Source organism: Cydia pomonella, chromosome 3, assembly GCF_033807575.1.
Source record: "Cydia pomonella isolate Wapato2018A chromosome 3, ilCydPomo1, whole genome shotgun sequence".
NCBI classification, from domain to species: Eukaryota; Metazoa; Arthropoda; class Insecta; order Lepidoptera; family Tortricidae; genus Cydia; species Cydia pomonella.
In genome coordinates, this window is record NC_084705.1 from 2,256,604 (window position 1) to 2,276,809 (window position 20,206).

The following is a 20,206-nucleotide window of genomic DNA, read 5'->3' on the forward strand; positions in this document are numbered from 1 at the left end:
AATGCAAAAATAACTCTGTCTGTCTGTCTGTTACATCTTCACGCATACGCCTCTGAGCCGATATTGAGGTAGATGAAATTTGCTATAAAGATAATTTTTGGCCCGAGGATGGACATACAGGATAGATCGTTCATTCATCGTTATCATATAATTATGTAGGTACGGATATTGATTTTCGCCATTGAAAATATGCACAAAAAATATGAACAAAAAAAATTGTGACTCCTTGAAAGAAAAAAGAAAAACTTATCTCTTACAAGGATAGGTAGGTACCCAACTGTCCAGTTCCGATTTGTTCACAAAGATAACCACAAATGTACCAAGGCCCCATTTATCAGTAAACAGTGAAGAAGTGAATGGTACAATCCAGGGCTCAGAAACCGTTTTATATTTCAAACCGGTTTCGTTCATTCACCCTGGAATGAACAGGATTTCGTCACAGTTTGCGGTTACCGGTTAAATAACTGTCTATTGAGATACTAGTCTGTACCAATTCATTCTTCTTTCGTTTTTATGGAACGAAAATAACCAATAAAATTTTAAATAACAAAGCAAGATAGAACGACTAAGTTATTGCTGTTTTTTTCACGCATTACAACGAGTTTACCGAGAGTCTCCGAAAGTTAATACCGGTTATCACCATAACCGGTATTATATCGTTCTCCGCGAACAATAAAATTCCGCTTCCTCTTACCGGTTATAGAAGAGGTTAATTTTATAGTTCACGTTCCTTCAATAAACCGGTTTTTAACAATCGAAATAATATACCGGTTTTGGAACGATGTTACAGGTATTTTAATACCGGTTACGAGCCCTGGTATACTTAGTTGAATTCACAGACATATTTTCAAGCCAACATTAAAAAAATAGATTCACATGCCTCGAAGACACTGATAATAAGGTCGTCTAAATATATTTTAGGGTTCCGTAGCCAAATGACAAAAAACGGAACCCTTATATTTGAACGTTGGTTTGTAAAGATATTTGTGAACTCGGCCGTACATGTTTTCTGAAAGACAATACAAATACGTTTTGCACACGATAGTTAAATGATAACAATATGTAGTGATTAAAAATGATGATGGACGAAACCTATGTGACTTCAGTCTATTAGTTTAATTTGGACTGCCAACAGCGTTGGACATATTGTGCGTTTATTATTTTAGGAACAATTAATTTAAATATTAAGTATGTGTGGAAAGTTACATAAAGTTCCTTTTGAAGATGCCCTGGATATGACAGGTACTTATTTATTATATTTAAATATAAACTCAGTCAAAAACTATCAGCCCGTTCGAACTTTAAGATACGTCAAATATAAGGTCTAATACGATATAGATCGGATATGTCAGTGTCGGACGTGACGTTTTTGTTTGAAGAAACGTCACTTGTGACACTGACATATCGGATCTATATCGTGTTTAAACCTAATATTTGAATTGTCTTAAAGTTCGAATCGGGCCGTATGTATAACACTAACGCACAACTCGAACTATTAAAATTATTTTAAGCTTTTATTCGAGACAAAAGTTTTTCTGGTGTCCGAATGATACTTAAGGGTTGTTCATTATATTCGGGAATTTAATGAAAAATCTAGCTGGATTTATACTTTTGGGTTGGGGATTTTTCTAATATTTTAAAACTAGCATATGTCCACGACTTTGTCTACATGAAATTTATTTTTAAATTTATATTCTCTCCTAATTAATTTCTATTCAAAATTTTATACACTCTTTCACATCCCATTAGGTGATTAGGGCATGATTCCCAGTATAAGTGTTCCTAACTTATGATCTATGTCTGTATATTCTAAAATAATAAGCTAAACAAAACATGTCTTCTTTACGCTGATGACCTGGTATTGCTGGCGTCATCGGGTGAAGAATTGCAGGAGATGGTAACTAGAATGCATAGATCTTATGAAAGGAAAGGAATGAAAATAAATGTGAGCAAGACGAAAGTAATGGTATTTGAAAAGGGAGAAAGTATGACAAACTGTGAAGTTTTGATTGGTCAAGAAAGAGTTGAACAAGTGAGAGTTTGTGTATCTGGGAACCATGTTCACTAGGGACGGTAAACATGATGAAGACATTGAAAGGAGAGTGAATGCTGGAAATCGTGTGAATGGGGGACTCAACGCTTTTATGAGCAGCCAGGTGTCGCAAAAAGCACGGTTGGCTGTGCATAGAGGGGTGTTGGTGCCTACACTTATGTATGGTAGCGAAAGTTGGGTATGGCAGAAGAAACATCAGAGTCAAGTAAATGCAGTGGAAATGAGAGCGTTGAGAAGTGTGTGTGGTGTAAAATTACAAGATAGAATTAGGAACAGTGTGATAAGGGAAAAGTTTGGACTGAACGAAGATGTAGTGACAAAAATTGAGAAAGGTATGTTGAGATGGTTTGGACACGTGGAAAGAATGAGTGAAAGAAGGTTAACAAAGAGATTGTATAAGGGAGAAGTAGAAGAGGGAGTCGGAAAGGGCTAGACCTCGGCGGACTTTCTCTGATCAAATCGGGGAAATCCTGAAGAAAGGCCAGGTCAAGAGCACCCTAAATCGACGAGCGTGTATGAGGAATGTCATGAAAGTGAAGGAAGCGAAAGAGGCGTGATTATATGTATGTTTCTCAACCGATTCTAGTGAATTTTTTTGAGCAGGTGATTAATGATTTTATATATGTTTACAAGATTTTATTTAACTTGTTTTGTTGTCAATTCAGTTTTTATTATTTTCAAAATGTCTAAAGTTCACAAAGCCACTAGTGTAATTCCTTCGTTTTATTTCTTTTCAGGCTTCGGCAAATACAACTTGCTTATGGGCGTAGTATGTGGCTTCATGATCATCGCCATGGCCTTCGAGAGCCTATCGGTTAGCTATTTGGTACCAGCTAGTGCTTGTGAACTGGAGACCACTACACTACATCAGGGGTTCATGGCTGCTGTGCCCGTCATAGGTAATGTTCATGACCGAATTATGTTCGACCTGCAGTGAATGTGGTCATATTTTCACTGCTAAAATTGACTATGTCATAATGTCAGTCACCTGAGAGTGCACCAATGACACTTCAGCCGTAGAACGCAGTCGCTGTGACCGAAAACGGTAAGTAAGAGATAATGATAATGAATATTTATGACCCTTAAGAGCTTCTTCATTAGCTCTCTGGACCCGGTCAGTTCTTGACTGGTGACCATACTCTGCACTAAAGGTTCATGATTGCTATACGAATCACAGGTCAAACACCTTCACCTTCACCTTCACCTTCACCTTCGACAGCTTATCAGTCAGTTGGTACCAGCTAGTGCTGGCGAGCTGGAGACCACCACGCTAGGCCTTTATTTGTGAGCATCACGAAAAATATTTTAAATGTTATTCAGCATGTTTGTTTACCAATGAGTTTAAGAAATTTCTAACAATACTTTCCAGGTATCCTGGCCACGTCGCACGTTTGGGGCTACTTAGCAGACATGCGCGGACGTCGCAAAATACTTCAGTTATCACTTGTGCTCGGGTTCGTCACGGGTGCGCTTGCTGCTTTCTCGCCGCACTGGATTGTCTTCTGCGTTCTTAAGTTCCTGTCATGCACTTCGTGAGTATAATAGATTTTATTCTAAAGCCTAGACCCATCTTGACCCATAGTTGAGACCTATCTGGGACAAAAGTTGATTTTAAAATTAAAGGAAAAATTCGTAAGGTTTTGCCGTAAATTTCATTTTTGGTTCAAAATTTTATAGCTGACTCTTTTCGTTCCACAAGCAACTAATACTCAATAAGACAATATTAAAAACTTAAAACACAATTAGGTTGCGTTGTTTTATCACAGAGTTCCTATGATCTCCTCCCGTCTCCACATACATAGGTAAGTATGCAATTTTTTCAGCTCAATCGGAAATTGGGAAGTGGGTTAAATTTAACTTGCAAGATTTGATCCGTACATTGCAAGCTTGTAAAAATAACACTGCTTCGGGCAGTACCAACGAAAATTTTGTCATATCGCTAAGCATAAGTGCAATAACTCATTTGAAATACGAGTACGAGAACAAAGCATACAATTTAATGACATTTCAAATTGAGTTATTGCACATCAAAGACCGGATATTTACCTCTTAAAAGTTCTGATTAAAGTATGGGATAAATGATCGTGAGAAAGCTAACATTTCCCAAAGTGTATACCCCAGTACATGTTATTGAAAACTTTTGGGACAGCCGCTGGTGAGTAAAAGGTACCTTTAGCGGGTAAAATTAGACTAATTTATTCCATAGCATCAATTCATAATACTTAAATATATACAGTATGGTGACATCTACGCCGATACAAACATAATCGTAACCAGATCAGTGCGTACGCTAACCTCTTCCAAGGTTTAAATAAAATAACATTTTGCTGACCGGCATAAAAGCTAATTGCTATTCTGTCCATGTTCAGCTAAATCTGCTAAATCATCATTTACATGGATATTATGCTTATTAGTTCCAGGCAATTTAATATATATTTTAGGCTCATTGTGGACACAGAGTTCTGTATTATTCTCTCATGATCTCAAATATCAGCTTTCCCTGATCGAATTCAATGGCCTTTATGTATTTTAGGGTATCAGGGACATTCGCGCTCGCCTTCACGCTACTGGGAGAGACTACTCCTCGCACAAAACGTAATATGGTGATCTTAATGACCAGCAGCATCTATCTCGTTTCTACTGGAGTCATGGCAGGTGAGTTGAATTTTAGACCAAAACAAATCCTCAACATTGCCTACTGCCTACCATGCCATACATTACCGCTTGAAAATTCTGATTAAACAGAATACAGACACACACACAGATAACAAAACAGGATAGAATTAGTTATTTGGTAGAAAATCACTGTTTTTCAAGCCAGGCTATGTTTGCCATGGTAGGAAATGTCGACATTATAAAAAAGTAGAGGTAGGTAATGATATCACTTATCACCATCAAATTTTGAGCTACAGAATGGCAATAAAAAAAGGTAAGACATTAGATCGTGATAGTAACAAATATCAAATATCAAATATCAAACATTTATTCAGCAAATAGGCCACAGGGGCACTTTTATATGTCCATTTTTACAAACAATAAATTAAAAAAAAAAAAAAACAATTACAAATATCGAATCTATGAAATAATAAATACTTTATTAGAGATGTATACTGTCTCTTAATGTCAAATTACACAAAAAAAACTATGATAAAAAAATAAAACCATAAAATACTAAAATTCTTTAGAGATGTATAAGTCTCTAAGTGTCAGAGATAAAATATAAAAAATATATTAATTTATCCTTAGAGATGTAGAGGGTCGCCAAGGCTTGAATTCTTATATAAATAATTAAAAGACAAAAAAATTAAAACAGACAAGAACCGAATGAAGTGTCTCACGTTAATGTCACTCAAAAGTAAAGTTACATACTTTAACATAACCTGTACCCCGTGTAAGCTTAAACAGACCGGTCTCCACAAACAGCACCCGTTCACGAGTATGACGTGTATCTCAGCCATCGCCTCCCTCAACCTTCATTCGGGAAAGTGGCGACCCGATCAACGACGCCACCGTAAGTAAAGACTTTTAAGCGAGCATGACATGTTCAAGCTGCCGGGTTGTATTAATATAAATATAATAAAAAATTGTGAGATACAACATTTGTGCTTGTAAGTTACATTAAAGACGGCATAGCGCCACATAAACGCGACTACATATTATTCATAAGGAGTGCCTACCTATAAAACTAAATTATAAATTTAAATTGACTTAGAGATGTACAGGTCTCTAAGTGTCCACATCATTAAAATAGGTATTAAAATAAAATAAAATTTAAAATAAAATAAAATCTTAGAGGTGTATAAGGTCTCTAAGTGTCCAAAACTAAAATAATACAATCAAACGAGAACATGATGTTCTCTTGTGTCAGTTCTACTGGACGCTAGTATGGTTATTTCACAGAAAGAAAACGAAAACACTATTACTTACATTTTTATCATACTATCAAGATCGAGCTACTGGCTTAAAGGCATCCTTATCATCTATGAAATCATTCACAGCATAATACGCCTTACTTAACAAAGAGCTCTTAACGTGTGACTTAAATTTGTTAAGAGGCAAATTCACTATATCAGTGGGAACTTTGTTATAAAAACGTGTACAGTTCCCGACGAAAGACGTACTAAGTGTACTAACCTTACGGAGGCGGTGGGCGGGCACAGCAAGTTTATGCTTGTTTCTAGTGTTATAGTTATGGATAACACTGTTAAGCTTGAATTCGTTGATGTTTTTCCGAACATACATAATATTCTCAAGTATGTATTGAGATGCAACGGTAAGAATGCTTGCATCTTTAAATTTCTCTCTTAGGGATACTCGAGCGCCCAGTCCATAGATGGAACGTAACAAACATGTAAGAATATATACAGGCAACAAAAACAGAAGAACAGAACATTGAGTACGCACAGCATAATGCTAGCTATGAAGCCAGCGCTGGTCTTCCGTAGGGCCCATTCGGTGATGCCACGACAGATAACACATACAGTACATCAAAAGATTACAAAGAAAAAATCGAAAAAAAAAAATGATTTACTTAACTTAGGACTACAGAAATTACACAAAAACACATGAAGACAAAAAAAAACCAAAAAACACTGTTTAAAAATATATAAGAAATTTGGTTTACAATGAACGCGATCATCATTTTGACACAAACTGTAATTAGCATTATTTACATCGTTGGGCATTAAACACCGACAGAATCTTGCTTTTTTCCAGTGTTGACCATCCCGGTGCTTCCTCTCACATTCTCCTACTACGTCCCATACCTTGGTATCTATTTCAACTCCTGGAGACTCCTGAACATCATCTACAGCTTGCCATGCGCAATAGCTGCAGCAGTTGCAGCCCGTGTTGATGAGAGCCCCAAGTACCTCCTCACTATGGGCTTAGCGGAAGAAGCTTTGAATGTCATCAAGGGCATATATGTCGTAAATACTGGGAAAGACCTGGAGGACTTTCAGGTGAGTATCCTTCCCAGCGTTTCTTCCGATTTATACCCACGGCGCCTGGGTCCGCTTGGAAACTTATCGCAAGAACTGGCGTAGGCACTAGTTTTTACGAAAGTGACTGCCATCTGACCTTCCAACCTATCCAACCTAGAGGGGAAACTAGGTCTTATTGGGATTAGCCTGAGTGCGTAGACAAGATCCCAATCGTTTACGGTCCGTAACGAACGAAATGCAGCTATCTCTGTCTGAGATAGAGAGAGATTGCCGTATTGTTTGCTACGGAGCGAATAATTGGCACCTTGGCTACACACACTGGTTTCCTCACGATGTTTGCTTTCACTGAAAAGCGACTGGTAAATATCAAATGATATATTGTAGGTACGAGTACATAAGTTCTAATTAACTCATTGGTACGAGGCGGGGTTTGATTTGAACCACGAACTCCAGGTTGAATTTCGCAGGTTCTTACACTAGGTTTCCATCCATTTTTTGGAGGACTTTCAGGTAAATATTCATATGAAATGTTATATTTTTAAGATGAATATTCTTGTTTATTAATATTATTGTTCTACTGTACATTGCAGTAGTACAATTGTAGGACAGCGAGCTGCAGTAAAACACTCAAGACACTTTAACAACTTTTATTCACTTAATATCAACCATTGAAAACTATTTAACGGTACATGGATATCAATTAACTTGCAGATACTGTCTTAGTAATCGAACGTCGGTTCACGTCAACGCATACTGCCTCATTGTGAGAACCCCGCCGGCCGACGTTGGTGGACGGTGCATAAAACTACGGCGCCACTGTGACAGTATGTGTTGGCGGGGACTTAAATCTTCATAACAGTTTAACTTCTTAATTCTAAATTATGAACATTATAACGTTACCATATTCATGATAAATCATAATTTAATTAAAATAGTATTTACGTACGGAATTCAGTGTTGGACATCAATGAATTATATCATACAATGTCCATAATTCTAACAATTCGGCCATCCGCAACATGTACACGTCCCGTGTACAAGCTAAGTTAATTGAACTATTCATTTATATCACAAAATCATTACTGTAAGGATCTCATACTACAAAAAGTTAATATCCCGACTTTACTCCAGCCTGATTTTAAGCCACCACAATATGTAAAATTTACATAACACGTATCGCTTCTATCTAAAAATCATAAATAGGTACATTAGAAGAAAAGACATCTGAACTTATAAATGCGGTACAAGTCTCTTCTATCTTGAAACCGCAGCAAACTTATCTAACCAAGAAATCAGTGGTACAAGTCGCTACTACCTTGAAACCACCTCAATCATGGCGCAGTCCAAGTCTCGTCTACCTTGAGCCTGCCTCTACTGACTCTATATAATACTTTTGAATGCGGTACAAGTCGCTTCTATCTTGAAACCGCAGCAAACTTATCTAACCACGAAATCAGTGGTACAAGTCGCTACTACCTTGAAACCACCTCAATCATGGCGCAGTCCAAGTCTCGTCTACCTTGAGCCTGCCCCTACTGACTCTATATAATACTTTTAAATGCGGTACAAGTCGCTTCTATCTTGAAACCGCAGCAAACTTATCTAACCACGAAATCAGTGGTACAAGTCGCTACTACCTTGAAACCACCTCAATCATGGCGCAGTCCAAGTCTCGTCTACCTTGAGCCTGCCCCTACTGACTCTATATAATACTTTTAAATGCGGTACAAGTCGCTTCTATCTTGAAACCGCAACAAACTTATCTGACCACAAAATCAGTGGTACAAGTCGCTACTACCTTGAAACCACCTCAATCATGGCGCAGTCCAAGTCTCGTCTACCTTGAGCCTGCCACATACTTTACAACTAGTGACGGTTCAAGTCGCTTCTACCTTGAGCCCGCCACATATATTACAACCAATGACAGTTCAAGTCGCTTCTACCTTGAGCCTGTCGGTCTCTTTATTTGATATCATAACACATTTATAACCATCTTACGACAAGGCATAACAACATGATTTCATACAAAGTCAACCCCTAGATCATACTTTTAGCTATAGATCATTACATTCAAGTTATAACTTAAATGACAAGTCAACGCCTGGATACAACAGCACACAAAATAAGAGTTCACACAGAACATGTTATAAAGATAGAAATGACAAATTTAGGAAACACCTAATACGATCAGAGATACAATAGAACTGAAACACGTTTGATAAGCAAAACAAAGGTATTACTCACCGGTATTATTTTGTTATTAATCTATGTCAACATTATTTTACATTATTATTGTATGTCTCGAACTTGCTACGTGAAATACGATTCGTTATCTGAAGTTGTCCGCTTAGATACACCAAAGATACAATTTATATAAGTTTAACAGTTCTAACAAATCTAGAAACATTGAAACTTATATCACTATAAGCCAACGAAAATGTGTGTTTGAGTTCTTCAGGCCCGAAATGAACTCATTGTCTTTTTTTTTTTTATAATACCATATCGACAAGTCGCCATATTTCCCATAACTGTCATACATGCTACATACGCTGATCTCGATTCTGTTACCATAATATTAATACTTTCTATCTCCGAATCAGGGCTTTGTATAGTGCAACTTAACCAGTCAGGGTACACATATTATAACGTTACTACTACTATGTATATGTGACGTTATCAGTCAAAAGGTACCACATTGTCGGTTTTCGATTAGGTTGATTTAATATTGAAGTTTCATGGAAATAGCGTTTTAATGACAACCGAAAATAAGCACCAGTTTGGTTGGAAACGCCACATATACTAACTTTGTGGGAATAACGCTAGGTGATGGATTTCTGCTAAGCGCGCAGCCATTCTAGCGACTCTCGGTACTACGTCGCGTTTGAAAAGGTCTCCCCCAGAGAATTGAAAACTTACACAACCAGTAAATATTCTCAATTCTTTGTAACTAATATTTGGAGCCCATAAGACTTTATGCATGTCTGTACGACAACTGCAAAGTTTCTCACAAAACGTCAAATAAACTACAAAACCCTACAAACTGCCTAATACCGTGTGGATTGGATTGTGAGGTTAAGGTAAACCATGTACCCCCTAAACTGCCTATATTTCACAAGCACCCTCTAAGTTAATTCAAATCCAAGATATTCTACACTTCTATTCGAAAAGTAACAGAGTGTTTAACTGTCAGTACCGTTTTTATGATAATTTTAAAACCGATCCTAAATAAGATTGTTATAAATCGGCATTAACATATTACGCATATAAGCTAATTACTATCAATTTATGGTGACATAACATTGACAAGGCACTACCCCTGTTTATATGATTTGCCAAACACTTAGACCTTACGCAGGAAAGTCAAGCACGCGTTAGTGCCCAAACTCAAATTTCTCGTTGGGCATCGCCAAATTCCCTCTCGATTAATTACTTATTAATTTCAGTAGAGTCCTATAATTTGTACCACGCCTATTATCATTACCAGTCTTCCTAACGAACACTATATAAGTCACAGGGAGATGTCGAAAGCTGGATTACATCACAATCTACCAAAAATTGTAGATTAACTATGGAAGGTTTGCGTAAATAGGTAAATCTAGTACCATATGGTAGTTTCATGGTCAAGTAAATGTATCGTTAACTAAATATTTTGCAACAAAGGTTCGCGACGGCTGGACTACATTAACGCACACAAATTTATTTAGCTTATTATTACTAGGCTTGGCCTCTTTTGCGCTCTGCGCCTCTTCAGACCTGGTCAGCGACGATCCTTTACCTCAGTTGCTATAGATAAATATAATTATATATCCATGTGTATATACTGTTCGCGCCTTGGTTAAAACGCTTAATACCATCGAAGTTAAACTTATCCCGTATACTTTGGTTTCTGTTATAATCAATAATCAACCCATCAAATCTCGTAATAGACGCATAAATTAACTGAATCCTACTATCTACATAATTTTCGAACTACTAGTCAGAAATAACTCCTATCTGGATATCTCTAATTACTGCTTATTATTCTTTTGTACCACGACATTGGTAGTTGTATAAGTAATTCTACCTTGATCGATGTCTCTACGTGCTACCGAAGTCAAGAAAACACTCGCAAGCCATTTTTATTAACGAATATTATTAAATAATTATTGATAAATATTAATGCTCGCTTAAGCATATTAGGTAGCTATGTTAGTATGTATCCAAAGTTAGCTACTTTAGATCAGACACTCCTACATACATACTCGGTTATGATGGTTTGCTAGTACTGTCAATGTTATTAATGTTATTTTTCTGACAATTTTCGGTGGAGTGCCCATGACGCATACATGTACTACATTTTATTACAGGTTTAGGACACTGGGATTTATAATGACCGTCTTGTAAACAGTTAAAGCACTTTATCGGTTTATCACTACTATTAGCTGTGCTCTTATTACCTAAATCTGATTTAATTTCGGTCTTAGCGTTGACCTTTTGATTAACATACGAACTATTCTTGGCGCTCTTTAAGAAAGGTAATAACTGATCCGGACTATCGAAACGAGCCGCTCCAGCTCCTAGGCGGACACTACGATCATCTATTGGGAGCGTGCACGACTGTCACGCAACCTAGTGTCCGCAAGTCTAGGGGAAAACGTCAATTCACTACATCTTATAAAACTACTCCAAAACTAAAAACTACTGAACGGATTTTCATACGACTTTCATCTATCAATAGAGTGATTCTTGAGGAAGGCTTAAGTATATAACTTGTTAAGGTTTTGTGTAAATTGTTTGAAATATAACGATGTTGTCGGAAAAAATCACGTTGGCTAGGAGCTTTAATCGAAAACGCTGCCTAATCCGTTTGAGCTATAACAACACAATGTATGGTGGGGTTGTTTCTCATTCATAGGTCTACAAAAAAAGTCCGCGATGTTAAATGTCTATCTTTTAAGGATAACTTACTATACATATTCGTAACTTCTAGAAAAAGATCACGTAATATGTGGCATTTGCAAAGCTATTTACATGGATACATTATTAACAATTATCAAAATAAATACGTTAGTTATATTAAGCATTTCATACAGATTACATTGGTCCCTTACACCATACAATTTAAATGAATATTTCAGGAGTAATCGTAACTCAAAGTTTCATTTCGAGCCATATAATTGTACGAAATGTTAAAGACGCTATCCGCAGTTAGTTCAAATTTTTACCACCTTATGCGCTGGGATCGATTTACTTACCCCCACCATGCACTTCGCACGGTCCCAATCCCGAACACTAAACAATCAACGGCTTTCTTGCCAGTAAGACCGCAACGGTTTAGCAACATTATCTTATCATAAAAATATTCTTCTAACGAATCACTAAATCTAGCACGTTTGGCAAGCATTGTCGTAAGTAATTGTCCATGATTATCATTGCTAGAAAATGCTACTTTTAATTTATCTTGCCATTCTGGCCAGGAAAACATAACAGTTGAGAGGCCAGCGTACCATTTTTGAGCTAGACCTTTAAGTTTTGGTAACGCAAAGTGAACGGTTTGACGATCGTTCCAGTTATATATAACTGCGCATTCGTTCACTTTGTGTATCCACATCGCGATCGTTTGTTCCTTACAAGATGGATCAAATTCCGGTATGTGTTTTGATTTGACAATTTTTCATTAGAACCCTTATCACTCATGGTACGTAAAGCCTCTACCAGTTGTAACATGGTAACATTATTACTGGGAACAGAGTGGGTATTCAGAGACTCACGTACAAGTCCATGATCGCGTCGCCTTCCCTGTGGTGAGGCCGTCACGGTTGCAGCCCTGCTGTGAGACCGTCGTCTCTCACTGCGCCGCCGCTGACCGCGCGAGCGAGACCTGCTTGGACGACCGCGCCCCCGATGGCTGCTCCGCCTGCGCGCCCGGCGCCTGTCGCTGCGAGACCGACGTCCGCTAGCGCGCTCCCGTGCCCGCTGACTGCTCCGGCTGCGCGGCTACCGCGTGCCGCCACGTGGACTTCGCGATCGGTTGCTCCGACTGCGCCTGCGACGACCACCTCGTCCGTCAGCGCGCCTGGTCCTGCTGCGTGACCGGTGCTGACTAGAAGGTGGCGTCGTCAGTACACGCGACCTTCTCTGATCGCCCTCCATTTCCTGAAATGTAAATTTCTAACGCAAATCTCTGTCTTCAAATTAACGCAAATATGAGGGTAGAATGAAGCAATAATCATCAAAAAGATACTGCATGATATTAAACTTAAACAGCATGAACTGGTACTTTTATTTATACTTTTCCCCAAATATATGCACCCCATTAAAATATGATTTTGTAACTCAAAACATCAGCTTAGCATAAATAATATCATTAGTGTTCAGTCAGGCAGTAATAGAAAGTATTTAGCAAAGTACCATCGATATCATTTTAATACATAGGTATTTACAGTAACCGCAACTTCAGTAATCATCTCCAAATACACCATTTCTATTTTTAATGAACCTTGACGTTTGATACGTATTTAATTTGTTGTGTCAGTATTTAATATTAAACAAAATGAATATAACGAAATATGAAGAAAAAAAACCAGTTCAATTTGTAACACTATTTACCAAACACCTTCGAATACTTAATATCCTATGTGCACAGTAAGCAATGCTATTATTTATTATTATATTACATTTTATCTCTTTTATTTATCATAGCCGTAGCAGTTTTGTGCATTTAAGCCCGTATTAAGCATTTACCTTGGCTACTAATTTAATAGCTTCCTTACGCATGAACACCACTGAACACAATTTACGAAAACGAGCAATAATAGTAAAATCAGATCGATACTTACGTTTTTATTATTTGTTCAAACCACTGGTTCGACTCAAGTAGTTGATACTTACAACTCCTTTACATCCCTTACTTCTGAATTTGTAGGACAGCGAGCTGCAGTAAAACACTCAAGACACTTTAACAACTTTTATTCACTTAATATCAACCATTGAAAACTATTTAACGGTACATGGATATCAATTAACTTGCAGATACTGTCTTAGTAATCGAACGTCGGTTCACGTCAACGCATACTGCCTCATTGTGAGAACCCCGCCGGCCGACGTTGGTGGACGGTGCATAAAACTACGGCGCCACTGTGACAGTATGTGTTGGCGGGGACTTAAATCTTCATAACAGTTTAACTTCTTAATTCTAAATTATGAACATTATAACGTTACCATATTCATGATAAATCATAATTTAATTAAAATAGTATTTACGTACGGAATTCAGTGTTGGACATCAATGAATTATATCATACAATGTCCATAATTCTAACACAATGTAGTATATATTTAGCTTATGTTACAGACATTTGGCAGCTAATTTCCGATTTTTGTTAGATCATGGTATTTATGCAAAAAAACTTATCTTTATATTAAATGTGTTTCTATTTTTAGGTGAAATCGATTATTTTGAACGAGGGTGCCACATCTCAAGCACAATACAAGTCTCTTTGGGCATCAGTGAAAGCACAGACATTGCCTCTAGTAAAGCCACCATTAGTGCGAAATACGATTCTGCTTTCCATCATGTTTGCATTGATCTATTTCTGGTAAGATCTAAACTCGACTTCGAATTTCTACTGTAACTGTAACAGTATCACAAAAATTAGGGGTTCCCAAAAGTTTACGTGGACGCTAATCGGTTACCTTTTCATTGTTTAGTTTTGGATTTATCACACAGTCTACTTTTTACTAGTTATTTTATTTATCATGTCTACTTTTTTGGTTTGGACAATTTTATTGTTATTGTTTTTTTTTCTCGAATTGTCATTATCAGCAATCATGACTATGTTTGTACTTTTGCAGCATACACCCTTACGTCGTGTGGTTGCCCTTCATTGCTGACGGCTTCATGAAATCAATTGAAAAAGGGGAGACTGATCTCACCATCTGCCAAATGCTTCGATCAGCGCACGTTTCTCAAAATCAAACCTTAGAATCTTTAGATGTAATCGAAGAGGTATGTAATGTTGTTAAGACAACAAAAACTACAGTTTGGCAAGCCATTCCTGTCAGTAGAAAACGGCAGCAAATTTAATATATATGTAGTCGCGAAGGATTGTTCTCCCATAGACTATTTGAATTTCGCGCCTTTCTCTACCGACAAAGTGGGTTTTCCAGAGTATATAACTTCAATTCAATTCATTTAAATTTTATTTATTTCGTTACATTGGTTTGGAAACCTTTATTTTCACTTCTTTTCATTTTACTTCCGTTTTCTTTTATTTATTATTTAGAACAGTCGTGTGCATTAAAGTTAACCAGACAAAAATATGAAGCTTTCCAAAGATTATAATACTCGTATCAACAATGTATGTGGTTATTAAGTGTACTTCACTTTAATTAAAACTTTGATTTTAAATTTTCTTCTATTATTTGCAGGTGAAAGACTGTTCCCTAAATCACTTTGCCATGATGATTGTCCTCATCAATGGATGTGTTCTTGGGATAATGAATTTAGTCATGAGTGGACTAATTAATGTAGTCGGGAGAAAGCGGCTGCTTATTGCTGTCCAGGTAATTATCATCACGTCAATCCCACCAAGAAAACTCAGCATTGACTTTGACGAGACATAGTATTGAAGTGCTACAATATTGTCAAATTTGACGTTTAGGCTGACATTACCATATTTTGGCATAGCAAAGTTTGTGCAGAATTAGCCATTATTATTAGGTTATTGATGATGAAGATCCTTAATTCTGCTATTATGATTATCCGTCCCAATCGTCAGCAGGATAATAATTAGTGTTTATAATATTGTTTTTCTTTATATGTATTAACGATTTCTAGTGACTTATGTCAATTCTTAATTTGCAGATAATAACCGGAACAGCAGGCATATGCATTAACTTCAGTAGTTCCTGGGCCGTCACAGCCGTCATTTTTATGGCTTTTATCGCCAATTGCCTCAACTTTGCAGTCCTCACTACTTTTAGCGTCAACATCTTCCCGACATATCTCAAGTTTGTATATTTATGTACATACAAAAAAAAAACACTATGTTTCGGATTTTGGTACAATTTTTCTTACTTATTTAAATATCAGCATTGTTTTGGTTCACTGTTGTTTACTAATATATTTATAATTTTGGGCCCAATCAAATGAAACCCAAGATACGTTAGTCTTTTAGGAGCCTTCTATCAGGTTCTTACTTGTGAAAGTTACGGACTATTTCACATACTAGTTTAATTTGTAAGCCAGGCCAATGAATTCAGACTGTATTTCTTTGCCTAGCATATTCATACGTGTTCAAGAGTAGCTTTCGTAAGATAAGATCTACTCTGGTGGAATCTTGCTTTCAGCTTTATTAAAATAGTTTGAATTTATTTGACGACCGGTCTGGCCTAGTGGGTAGTGACCCTGCCTATGAAGCTGATGGTCCCGGGTTCAAATCCTGGTAAGAGCATATATTTGTGTGATGAACACGGATATTTGTTTCTGAGTCATGGTTGTTTTCTACGTATTTAAGTATTTATAATTATATATTATATATATCGTTGTCTAGGTACCTACAACACAAGCCTTATTGAGCTTACTGTGGGACTTAGTCAATTTGTGTAATAATGTCCTATAATATTTATTTTATTTATTTATTTATATGTATTTCAGAGCAATGGCGGTTTGTTTGACACTGATGGTGGGGCGAACCTGCGCTTTCTTCGGCATCAACATACTCAAGCAGTTGCTGATCAGCGACTGTGAACTCTCCTTTTATATCTTCGGAGGATTGACTATTGGTAAATATTTGTATAAGGTTAGATGATGTAGGAGAAACATTGGGGCAAGATAAGTACTTGTTCAATTCCCATACTTGCCGCGAGCATAATAAACTTTGTTTCTCTCACCCGACATGCCTTTAATCTAATCTAAGGATCCTTAATCTTAATATTTACTCTTACTTATGTCATTTGTCTTTAGTTCTTAAATACAGTGACATATATGTTATTGTATTTAAGAACTACTATTCGACGACCGGTTTGGCTTAGTGGGTAGTGACCCTGCCTACGAAGCCGATGGTCCCGGGTTCAAATCCTGGTAAGGGCATGTATTTGTGTGATGAGCATGGGTATTTGTTCCTGAGTCATGGGTGTTTTCTATGTATTTAAGTATTTATATATTATATATATCGTTGTCCAAGTACCCTCAACACAAGCCTTATTGAGCTTACTGTGGGACTTAGTCAATTTGTGTAATAATGTCCTATAATATTTATTTATTATTATTTATTATTTATTATTATTTATTATTGTAGGCTGTGGTAATGAAAACAAAATTATTTACCTAAATAAGTGGATAGGTAAATTATTTCTCGTCAGTCAAGAGTTACTCCAATCATATATTTACCATACCTATTATAGCTACCTATACAGGGTGTAACAAAAATGGCGGGGATCCGTTTAAGAGCATATTCGGTATCGTGTTTTGATTTGGAAAAAAAGAAAAATTATTTTTACGTGAAACAAATTTGCCCTTTGTATAGAGGGTTGGCTGACTTGGACGACCTGCCCCATAGAAAAAAAAATAGTTTCACGTGAAAAAAAAATCTACTTTTTCCTAACCAGAACACGATACCGAATGTCCTTAAACGGATCCTCATTATTTTTGTTACATCTGTATATAATTTCTACAACTATGTGTTGGCATGTAATTTTAACAATAATAATACTTCCCACTGCTGGGCACAGCCCTCCTCTCATGCGGGAGTCGACTTGGGCTATAGTCTCCACGCTGGCCCATTGCGGGTTGGGGATCACAACACTTCACATACACCTTTGAATTTCTTCGCGAATAAATTCAGGTTCCCTCACGATGTTCCTTCACAGAATATCAAATGATATTTCGTACATAAGTTCCGATAAACTCATTGGTACGATTCAGGATTTGAACCCGCGATCTCCGGATTGAAAGTCGGACGTCATACCCACTAAGACACCACGGCTTCTAATGCATATTTCTTAATCATGTAATTTTAATACCTATTACTAAATAGGATAACATTAGCATAATATTAATGTAACATGTGTACAATATTATAACATAACTAAATACTTAGTGCATTAGTCCGAACTCTGGCTGTAAACAAGCCATCTTTGGCTTAGCGGTTAAGATATGAAACTCTGCGATTAATTTAATGTTTAGAATTTTAATAAATAAAAAAAACCACAGATGCCTTGTTACCGAGATACCAAGAAACATCTCAAATGATGTCGTTTGAATAAAATACCTAATTTAATATTTTATTTTTCCAGCGGGCGGTATATTGGGATTTCTTTTGCCAGCCGACGAACCCAAACACAAGCCAAGAGAAAATAAAGCTCCAGAAACTTGAAAGGACTGTCATTATAATTATAAACTATCCATGTTGCAAGAGTGCATGAATTAAGAGCCAAATATTTTGGTAGAATCATCTTTAAGTGACCGTTCTCTCGGGGTCTATAAATAAAGCAAAGTCCTAGTGCTGAACACTGTTCCTATGGTTGATTTGATACTTTCAATCTTAATTCCACGTAATAGAGGCGAAAACTGAGCCATCAAGTGTGAACCATTGCATTTAGGCAGCTAAATACTAGTATGTTTACCTTATTCTTATCAGACTTGGAAACTTGGTGGAAACCTTGGTTTTTTATTGCGTGGAATTCTGACGTTTCCTAGTGATACCAAGCAATAAAATATTCCTTAAATTTGTAGTGAGAATTACAAGCCAAAATAAAATATTGGCAATACATTTTGACATGATTATTTTTACTTACAACCATCATTATACTTTATTCGTGAAAACAAAGATAGTGTAATTTTAAAGTGAACTATTTGGGCATGAGAAAATATTAGGTATTTCCCTGGGGTGAAAAATAATTGTTACTGTTATTATTCTAATGACTTTCCATATATCATAAACCTTTGGTCTAAAATTATATTTTTTATATTTTGTTTTTTACTATATCGTCTCGTTTTAAACAAAAAGGCACGAAAGGTCGGGTCGCTGTGTTCCACTCCACCCTATGGCCGTTGCTCGCCGCTGCTGCCGCCGCAATGAAGCCATGAGAGTGTTCTCCTTACATCTACCCTTCATTTCAAACAAATAGCAAATTCTTTACTTTATGACACATGTCATTCGGCTTTCAACAGTTTGAACGTGCGAATGTGTTTGCTCTCCTTTGTCCGTGTTATTTTTGTTATTTCATTGTTATATTTGTAAAATAAGAGTTTATGCAATAAATATTAACTTCATACAAAAATAATTGACAATAATATGTATAAGTAGTAAGATGCTGCTGTCAGAATTCCACGCAATAAAAAACCAAGGTTTAGTTGCTTTTGAGAGACAGATTTTGTAACTTTATTTTATGGCATTATTTAAAGCGATTATGTTGTCAGCAAAATTGCTCGATAAGATTGTAATGACTGTGTTTTTATTTAATCTCTGATTTCGATTCTGAAAATTTAAATTTATGATGTGAAAATGTATAGTAAGGTACAGTCAGCTGCAAAAATATGTATCGAGAGAATCGTCTCATAAATATGGTACTACGCTCTTATTACACTGGAATAAGATGCTATGGGACATATTTTTGAGTGAGATGTGTACACCCATATTTTTACACTCGACTGTACATAGATTTTTTTCTGGCATTAATAAATTTATATTTTCTTTTACGTATTTTTATTATTGTTCAACAATTGTCCTAGTTTTTTTCTAGCAGTAAATATTTATGTTACCTTTGAATAAAATCATACTTAACCCTACCAGACACAGTTTTGAACTTACCATCGATGATTTCCCAATAGATGAATAGTTAAATGTTGATTTTCCTAGCATTCCTGGTCCTAAACCCAACCAATACTTGATACGTAAGTAATGTAGCCAATAATGGATAGTCAGAAATAAATTAACTGGACGATTCAGAACGCATATTATTTTAACAAGTCAGACAGTTCAGCCATTCAAAAACAGACCTTAATACTTAGTTATTTAATCTCACTTTGGTATCTTAAAAAAGCGTTCAGTACCCCTAGTGTAATAAAATTCGATTTCCAAACGTGACGTACGCGTTTGCGTTTAGTCTCATTTTGTATTGGATTTCGAAAGAGCGCGCCAAGCGGGACGTTTTGGAACCTCAAAATCCTATACAAAATGAGACTTAACGCAAACGCGTTCGTCACGTTATGATGTCGATCAAAGTT

At 36.5% G+C, this 20,206-nt stretch overlaps 1 protein-coding gene across 4 annotated transcripts; it reads left to right on the forward strand.

Annotated features, from left to right (window-relative positions):
* Positions 1 to 467: 467 nt before the first annotated feature.
* Positions 468 to 19,678, forward strand: LOC133515790 (synaptic vesicle glycoprotein 2B-like). 4 transcript variants are annotated; one of them, XM_061848374.1, is made up of 11 exons: positions 468 to 1,242; positions 2,791 to 2,952; positions 3,423 to 3,585; positions 4,587 to 4,708; positions 6,770 to 7,014; positions 14,419 to 14,573; positions 14,830 to 14,983; positions 15,406 to 15,540; positions 15,842 to 15,987; positions 16,634 to 16,761; positions 18,274 to 19,678. In XM_061848374.1, exons 1-11 carry the CDS (start codon positions 1,191 to 1,193, stop codon positions 18,351 to 18,353), a joined length of 1,542 nt encoding a protein of 513 aa, XP_061704358.1. In that variant the 5' UTR covers positions 468 to 1,190; the 3' UTR covers positions 18,354 to 19,678. The 4 variants fall into 4 exon arrangements, with proteins under 4 accessions (XP_061704358.1, XP_061704357.1, XP_061704359.1 ...); XM_061848375.1 differs by lacking the exon at positions 468 to 1,242 and adding an exon at positions 1,479 to 2,656; XM_061848373.1 differs by lacking the exon at positions 468 to 1,242 and having other exon boundaries at positions 1,478 to 2,952.
* The last annotated feature ends 528 nt before the right edge of the window (positions 19,679 to 20,206 follow it).

Bases quoted from the DNA above. Each gene is read 5' to 3' on its own strand.
- LOC133515790 (XM_061848373.1), top strand. From the start codon at position 2,664: ATGATTTTATATATGTTTACAAGATTTTATTTAACTTGTTTTGTTGTC. The intron at 14,574-14,829 runs GTAAGATCTAAA...GTACTTTTGCAG, and splicing joins TTTGCATTGATCTATTTCTG to CATACACCCTTACGTCGTGT. The intron at 15,988-16,633 runs GTTTGTATATTT...TATGTATTTCAG, and splicing joins ATCTTCCCGACATATCTCAA to AGCAATGGCGGTTTGTTTGA.